Source organism: Rana temporaria, chromosome 4 (assembly GCF_905171775.1).
Source record: "Rana temporaria chromosome 4, aRanTem1.1, whole genome shotgun sequence".
NCBI lineage: Eukaryota > Metazoa > Chordata > Amphibia > Anura > Ranidae > Rana > Rana temporaria.
In genome coordinates, this window is record NC_053492.1 from 298,818,353 (window position 1) to 298,827,704 (window position 9,352).

Here is a 9,352-nt window from a genome sequence, read left to right on the forward strand (position 1 = left end):
TTACCTTGTTAAAATAACGAGAACATATATATATATATATATATATTATAACTGACTATAATGACCATGATATATGAAATATGTACAAAAATATACAAAGCAATAAAAAACAAACTGAAATTAAGTAAACCTACAGTGAGATGTTGCTGATGATAACCTCTCATCAGCACCATGTAGAATCACATTGGAACAGGAATTAGAATAATCCTTTGTTAGCTTAGGCTTCTTTCACACTATGGATTGTATGTCCGTTTTATAATATCCGTTTCTACTGTTATTATACGTATTAACGGACGTTTATTAACGGATTTAATAACGGATACATACGGATAAATATTTTACCCTTCTTCCGTTATTGAAAACGGATAATGTTTATCCGTATATATCCGTATGCATCCGTTATATCATTCCTTTCTAACGTCCGTTAATAAAAAACATTTCACCCTCTTGAACTGCAGTTGAAGCTCCGCCCCCTATTCAAAGTGTTGGGTATAAAAAGAGTGCTTCAATGATTAGCAGTCTGAATTTGAGCACTGAGGAGAGTACATAGCAACATGTTTCCCACCTATCTTTCCTACAGTTTTGATGTTCTGCTGTGGCGTTCCCAAGCAAGAAGGATACGAGATGCTGAAAGACGCCGCCAACGCCGTCGAAGATATTGGATCCATCCCATCACTGCGTCACGGATGACCCACGGGGTTCACAGCACTTTGTATGTGGAGCTGCGGCAGCATCCAGACAAGTTTGCAAGCTACTTACGGATGTCTGTATCAACATTTGATGACCTTCTAGCACGCATCAGTGAACGGATACGTCGGCAAGACACCCACCTGAGAAGGAGTATCTCACCAGAGGAACGCCTAATCGTAACCCTCAGGTATGTACTGATTTTTTTCCTTTTTTTCATTCATTGTGTTCTACAAAATACTAAACCCCATTTTTATTATCTTTTTTTAAGGTTCCTGGCATCTGGTGAGAGTTTTTCGTCTCTGCACTTCCAGTTTCGCCTGGGTATTTCCACCATCTCTGGGATTGTCCGGAGCACCTGCGATGCCCTGTGGGATTGTCTTGTAGAAGAATTTATCCCACAACCTTCTACAGAACTTTGGCTTCAAATTGCTGCGAAGTACCATGAAGTAACACAGTTTCCAAACTGTGTAGGTGCAATCGATGGGAAGCACATCAGGATCCAGAAGCCAGCGCACACTGGGTCCGAGTACTTCAACTACAAGAAGTTCTTCTCCACTATACTTATGGCCATTGCGGATGCGCAGTACAGATTCGTCGCAGTGGACATTGGGTCATATGGAAGAACCAATGACTCACGTGTGTTCAAGAACTCAGTGATGGGGAGGAGGATCTACTCTGGTGAGATGGGACTTCCTGAACCAAGGGCCTTTCCTGGGACCGATGAACCGCCAATGCCTTTTGTTTTCATTGGTGATGAGGCTTTCCAGATGTGTGGCAACTTGCTGAAGCCCTACTCCAGCCGAGGACTAGACCAACGCAAGCGCATCTTCAATTACAGACTGTCACGCGCACGACGCTATGTGGAGTGTGCATTTGGAATTTTTGCTGGTAAATGGCGGATCTTTAACCGGCCAATCCAATTGCACCCAGACGTGGTTGATCAGGTTGTTAAGGCAGCTGTTGTTTTACACAACTTCATCCTAACCAAGGAGCCTTCCCCCAGTGATCCTGAAGAAGTTGAATCAGCTCTGCCTGGAATAGAGCAGATATCCAGAAGAGCTACCCAGGTCATCATGCGTCTCAGAGACGATTTTTCACAGTATTTCCTTACAGAAGCTGGCATGGTGTCTTGGCAGGATCGTATGATGTGAACTTTATTTGAATTCTTTATTTTTGGTGGAAATAAATCATTGTATGTTTGATTGCTTTTATGATGCTGGAGGGTGTACAATCTATGCCCCAGTGTACAATTGACACTGGGTCATAGAATGTGCACCCTCCAACATCATGCTATTAATGTGCTTATATCAATTTGTGTTTGTACACATTGATTGAATGATTCTGGAGGGTGTACAATCTATGCCCCAGTGTACAATTGACACTGGGGCATAGAATGTGCACCCTCCAACATCATGCTATTAATGTGCTTATATCAATTTGTGTTTGTACACATTGATTGAATGATTCTGGAGGGTGTACAATCTATGCCCCAGTGTACAATTGACACTGGGGCATAGAATGTGCACCCTCCAACATCATGCTATTAATGTGCTTATATCAATTTGTGTTTGTACACATTGATTGAATGATTCTGGAGGGTGTACAATCTATGCCCCAGTGTACAATTGACACTGGGGCATAGAATGTGCACCCTCCAACATCATGCTATTAATGTGCTTATATCAATTTGTGTTTGTACACATTGATTGAATGATTCTGGAGGGTGTACAATCTATGCCCCAGTGTACAATTGACACTGGGGCATAGAATGTGCACCCTCCAACATCATGCTATTAATGTGCTTATATCAATTTGTGTTTGTACACATTGATTGAATGATTCTGGAGGGTGTACAATCTATGCCCCAGTGTACAATTGACACTGGGGCATAGAATGTGCACCCTCCAACATCATGCTATTAATGTGCTTATATCAATTTGTGTTTGTACACATTGATTTAATGATGCTGGAGGGTGTACAATCTATGCCCCAGTGTACAATTGACACTGGGGCATAGAATGTGCACCCTCCAACATCATGCTATTAATGTGCTTATATCAATTTGTGTTTGTACACATTGATTGAATGATTCTGGAGGGTGTACAATCTATGCCCCAGTGTACAATTGACACTGGGGCATAGAATGTGCACCCTCCAACATCATGCTATTAATGTGCTTATATCAATTTGTGTTTGTACACATTGATTGAATGATTCTGGAGGGTGTACAATCTATGCCCCAGTGTACAATTGACACTGGGGCATAGAATGTGCACCCTCCAACATCATGCTATTAATGTGCTTATATCAATTTGTGTTTGTACACATTGATTGAATGATTCTGGAGGGTGTACAATCTATGCCCCAGTGTACAATTGACACTGGGGCATAGAATGTGCACCCTCCAACATCATGCTATTAATGTGCTTATATCAATTTGTGTTTGTACACATTGATTGAATGATTCTGGAGGGTGTACAATCTATGCCCCAGTGTACAATTGACACTGGGGCATAGAATGTGCACCCTCCAACATCATGCTATTAATGTGCTTATATCAATTTGTGTTTGTACACATTGATTGAATGATTCTGGAGGGTGTACAATCTATGCCCCAGTGTACAATTGACACTGGGGCATAGAATGTGCACCCTCCAACATCATGCTATTAATGTGCTTATATCAATTTGTGTTTGTACACATTGATTGAATGATGCTGGAGGGTGTACAATCTATGCCCCAGTGTACACTTCACACTGGGGCATAGAATGTACACCCTCCAACATCATGCTAGTAATGTCCCCATTTTAATTTAACAATAGTACAGTTGTACCTTTTACCAGAACATTGTGAATGAAACACAGACTGGTACTGTGAAAAATAGACAAACTAAATTTTCTTTTTATTTTTTTATTAAATAAAAATAAATTAACAAGATATATTGTTTTGGTGTGTTTTTTAGTGCCACAACAACAACATCAGCACCAGGTTCACATCACATGTCATTGGTATGTGAAATAAGGCAGGGGAGGGAATGTGAAAGGGTCTGGGCATCATGGCTTTAGTGCCAACAAAACATTAGTGCCCAAAAAAAATTACAACAAAAAATATCCAAAAATATACAATATACAAATATACAAAGGTCAAAGGTTTGTAAAGGAGGGTTGATGAGGGAATGGTGATTGGTGTTGGGAACTGGGGTCCTCCGGGGAACGCAAGGAGTCCACTCTACCTTGTGGGTAGATTCTGGGCGTTTCCAGAGGATAGGATTTTGGTGGAAATGAATAGTGTTGAAAAGGAGTGTTAGGGGTGCGAAGATTTGGTGGAGGAGGAAAATTGGTTAGAGGTGAAAAGGACGGGGTTGAAAAAGAGGGTTCTCCCTGGGACAGCAATTGCATCATGCTATTGCAGGGTGTGGATGAAAGGCCCAAATGCTGTTGGGATCCCAGGGAGTGGGGCAGGGTGTGGGACCTGTAGCGGCGGGAAGGGGACCGGTGGCTGGAGCGGGAGCTGTGACGGGCTTGGGAACGGTGACGGGCAGGAGAAGCTTGCCGTGATGGTGCACGGTGACGGTCTGGTGAACTTGGGGTAGGGGACATGTATAAATACGGGGATTGAAAAGGTGAGGGGGTTGGGAGGTTAGGTGGAGTTGCAGGAAGGGGGGGAGGGTCTGGAGTGGGGCAGCAGAATCTAAGCACTAGGTCTGTTGACTCCTTGCGGAACTGACACTGCTTCTCAAAGGGCAATTTCTCCACCAAGGGAGCCAGACTTTGCAGATGAAGTAGAATATCAGAAGGGGGACCAGTAGACGGCCCTGCCCCCGCCTGCCGTGACCGGCACAACTCCTCCCTTAAGGATTCCACTTTATCATCCAATCTCATAAAGCTGTCCCTTGTCAGCTTTATGAGATTGTCCAGTACCACTTGCTGTTTCCTACCAGTCCCCAACGGCTGGACCAAATCTCCAAAGGATACTTCTATCCTCTGGCGACTTGGTCGTGACGTTGAGGAAGCTGGTAGGGGAGAAGCTTCTTGCCCCTGATCAGCAGTGTCGGGGGATGGGCCAGGGAGGGGTTGGGAGGGGGGGTTGGTTGTTGGTGCTGCCAAGGGAGCCATGTATAGACTGGATTTTGTTCTGAAAGAGAGATTGAAAGAAATAATTAGTTTTTTGTTCAAAATTATTTGAATTTACACATGGACAATAACATAGATATGACATACTTCCGCATATCATGGCATTTTTGTAGGAATCCGAGGAGTGGGCGGTGTATATATGGGGTTTTACTGGAGGCCCCAGATCCACTTCTCATTTGTTCCTCCTCCCTTAAGTCCCTCATGTGGCGGTCCCTGATGGAGTGCCAGTGACCTTTTATTTTTTCACCTAGAATAAAAATATGTTTATTAATAAAAAAAATAAAATAACATGTAAAATAATAGAAAATTAAATTAAATCTTTACCGACAATCCATTGCTCATGTGTGGACAGGTCCTCCCAGGTGTTACAGATGGCACTGAATATTTGCATCCAAAGAGCCCGGCAGAACTCCCGCTTGGCGTGCTTTTTGTCGGACTTATCCCAAAGGGCAGGACGTTCCTCAATCATAGAAATCAGTATCTGATCATCTATGATCAGATGAGGAAAGACCTGCCCTTCTTCAGTCCGACAAGGCCGAATGCCACCCTGAAAATATAATGATATATGTTATTAGTTTTTAAAAAAGTATTGTGTATTCATTTGACAATGAAACAAATCACACTCTATAAAATACTCACGCGACCACGTCCTCTGCCACGAATACGGGGTCTACCTCTTGTGGGTGCACACTGAGGAGCGGGAAGCTATATTAAAAAAAAAAAAAAAAAACATGAATATACGTAAAGATGTACAACAAAAAACAAAATTTGGTAATATACATACTGGTTCAGCATCTTTGGAAGGCCTATCCTGGGAGTCCTGGGGGGCCGCCACTTGAGGGACACTATCCTCCTCGGATTCATGTTCCGAAGGTCCAGTAAATTCTTCATGCTGTAAAACCAAAATATAAAATGTATTATTTTAAGTATAATTTCTGCAGTTTACTCAAATGGGAAAATACTCACACTTGACGTCTTTTCTTCTGTTGCGTCAGAAAAGTCAGAAGAAATAACTTTTGAAAGTGATTGTTGCTTCTGAGGGGGTGAGAGAGAGAAAAAATAAATAAAATATTTCCATAAACATTCTTTTTAAAAAACAGTCAAAAAAGTGAAAACTCACCTTTTTCATAGATGCCCTCATAGAACTCTTTCTTTTTTTTTGAGAATGATGATGATGATGATGCTGATAGAGAAAATAAAAAATGATGTTTAATTTTTACATATACTGTATATAAAAATTAATTGATATGTGAAAATTATCAAATAAATAAATACTCACACTGGAGCTTGAGGACATCTGGCTACTAGAGTCCAAGGATGTGACATCAGAGTTGTCTGGAATTTCTGACATTACTTTTTTTTTTGACATTTTCTTGGGCATTTTCACTATAGAACAAAAAAAAAATGATGTTGACTTTTAAAATGAAAAAAAAGGATGAATAAATTATATATATATATAAAATTATATATATTGAATATATATATATAATTTATTCATTCATTTTTATACTTTATATATAAATATACACAAAAGGCAATGTTGCTACACACGGTCAAATATCAAGCTGCACACTACCCTAGCAACATCATTCAGGCCCCCATGAAAACTGCATGCCAAAATGCACATGTCCTGCAAAAATGCAAGTAAATGGCGGACATAAGAATGTCGCAGAGTGTCAACACACGGTCAAAAACGATCATGCAAACTTCACTACCAAACATTCATTAACCCATACAAACTGCGGACAAAAATGCAGACAGCTGCAAGCACATGTTCCCAAAACCACTGAAAAAGTAAAAAAAAAAAAGAAATATTTAAAGCCACACATGCACTCACCTTCAATGGTGATAAAATTTTGATGAAATTACGTCAGATGATGACAGATGATGACGGATGATGACGGATGATGACGAAGCTGCTCCCTCCTGCCGGATCAAGGAAGTGTAGACAGGGGAGGGGGAAGTGAGCAAAACCATGTGACCAGGCTCCAGAAGTCTTTACTGAGCATGCTCATTAAAATTAACGTCCGTTAACATAACGGACATTTACGGAGATATTTACTAACGTCCGTGCGCCATAGGCTTCAATGTTAAAATAGAACGGACGTTAATATATCCGTTAATTGCAACGGACAAAAAAAGGACAAAAAATAGTGCAAGACCCGTCACATATTCCGTTACAACTAACGTCCGTACGTTATAACGGACTATTACGGATATTAACGGAACATTAAAAAATGCCATAGACTGCAATGATATTTTAAAAGGACGTTTAACTTCCGTTTTTAAACATTATCTGACGGATTTTAAAACGGATTATTAAAACGGATTTATTTTGTAGTGTGAAAAGGGCCTTAGACAGTATATAAAGTAAATATTTGAAGTTAATAAATAATGTCTGAGAAAATCCTAAAGATCAATAAACCCATATTATCCCATAAGCAAGCAGATAATATGATCTATTGAACTATGACATTACACTAATGAGTACAATCTAAATTTGCCTTAGTTGAGTAATAAATAAACACATTCTCTTACAACTCTGATTATTTTTAAATTAGGTAATGATATGCTACATTCTAAATCAATTGGGCATTACATTGTAACAACACACAAAATGTTATGAAAAAATACAAGGGCTACTATTTAAAACTCTGTTGGAAATGTGGGTTGCCTGACTGTCATGTTAAAGCGGTGGTTCACCCTGAGTTTACACATTCTGTCTATGCCAATGCTAGGCATAGACAGTAACCAAACGATTTTTTTTTTTAAGTGCTCCTTACCCCTTTTTCGGAGCTGTTTCCGACCTGTCACTCAAAATCCCAGTCTCAGTGCTTCCTGCTGCTGATATTCACACAGAGTTCTGACTAGCTTTTTGTAACATTTTTCATGCTGATCTCATGAATATTTTTGAATAATTTATATAGCCAGATATATATTTTTTTAAATACAGATCTTATTTTTTATTATTATTACATTTCTAGTCATCCCCATGATTTATTTTTTAATTTTGTTGTGTCATTACCACCATTGTAACATTATTGTTTGGTCTTATCTGATCTGTCCCTTTATAATTAGACCTATTGTATTTTTTTAAAGTTAACCTGCCTACTTACAAGCTACATGTTTGGGTTGATTAAAAACACATAGGCAAGTATGAACTGTAAAACAAAATGACCATTTATTCTGGTAAAGAATAGAAATAATATAAATAGAAGGCAGGGCTGGAGAACCTGCTGCCATTTGTGCAACTCTGTGTGTGGACACTAAAATTGGGACATTGAGAAGCACATACAGGAGGGAGGCCAATCTGGTCCTGGACTCCCAGAGGTCAGGAACAGCAGCAGGTCAGATATATGTCCCAAGTCTGTGGTACTACAGCAGGCTGCATCCTGTCAGACCACCTTGAAGAAAGGCCATCACTTCTTGGTCTTTCTGGTAGCCTTCCCTGCAGCCTTCCTTGCTGCTTTCTCTGCAGCCTGCTCTGCAGCCTTCTCTGCAGCCTTCCTTCTCCACGTGGCTGGAGCCTGTGCCTCTGGAGGTGTACTCGTGCCAGGAGGAGGAGGTGGAGGAGGAGGAGGTGGAGGAGATGGGGGTGGAGGGGGTGGAGGAGATGAAGGTGGAGGAGAAGAAGGTGGAGGAGATGAAGGTGGAGGAGATGAAGGTGGAGGAGATGAAGGTGGAGGAGAAGAAGGTGGAGGAGAAGAAGGTGGAGGAGATGAAGGTGGAGGAGATGAAGGTGGAGGAGATGAAGGTGGAGAAGATGAAGGTGGAGGAGGTTGAGAAGAAGAAGGTGGAGGAGGTTGAGAATAAGCTGGTGGGGAAGGATGGCCGTGGCTACAAATGACCGTGTCCTCGGTAAGTACCCCCCTCATCCCGTTATTCAGAAAACGTATTAGTAGTGGCTCAAATATGAGGCGTTGTTCCTCGGACATTTGCCTCCTCTGTGCCACTCACTCCTGCCACCTCCTCTTTGCAACTCACCCTGGCCTCCTCCTGCCTGACACTTTCCAGACCCTCGTCCTGGCTGATGTCCTCCTGTGTTCAACAAAGGGACAGTTTGAGTTTTGGCTTCAAAAATCACACACAGTTTTCAGCTCATGACTGTTGCACATTGATTGAAAATAACTAGAAAATACAATCATTCTGACCCCAGCAGTTTTCCTTCTTTTCTCCCCAACTTTTTGGGCCACTACTGTCTACTGTCTATTGATATGGAAAACACTTTTAGATCAAACATTAGATATTTTTTACATATTATCATCTATGTTTTCACAATAAATTAATTTAAAATACTATACCTGGCTCCAAACAGCCAAATCCTGGTCTCCCTCCAGGATGGAAGGCTCCTCTTGCTCCTGAGAAGGCTCACCTTGCTCCTTAGAAGGATCGGCTTGGCTGCAGGGAAGGCTGGAGGCTTGGCTGTAGGGAAGGCTGGAGGGTAGTCTGGTGCTTTTTCTGGAGGGTTGTCTGGGGGGGAAGGCTGGAAAGTGATGCCCTTAATTCAAGGTGGTCGTCAAGAAAGGACA

General features: G+C 41.3%; 1 protein-coding gene across 1 annotated transcript; it reads left to right on the top strand.

Moving 5' to 3' along the window:
* Window positions 1–376: 376 nt before the first annotated feature.
* On the top strand, window positions 377–1,923 carry LOC120937356 (protein ALP1-like). Its single transcript, XM_040350513.1, has 2 exons — window positions 377–877; window positions 959–1,923. Exons 1-2 carry the CDS (start codon window positions 555–557, stop codon window positions 1,839–1,841), a joined length of 1,206 nt encoding a protein of 401 aa, XP_040206447.1. The 5' UTR covers window positions 377–554; the 3' UTR covers window positions 1,842–1,923.
* The last annotated feature ends 7,429 nt before the right edge of the window (window positions 1,924–9,352 follow it).

Excerpts from the sequence above, each read along its gene's own strand:
- LOC120937356 (XM_040350513.1), top strand. The coding sequence starts at position 555 with ATGTTTCCCACCTATCTTTCCTACAGTTTTGATGTTCTGCTGTGGCGT. Across the intron at positions 878-958 it reads CGCCTAATCGTAACCCTCAG|GTTCCTGGCATCTGGTGAGA; the intron begins GTATGTACTGAT and ends TCTTTTTTTAAG.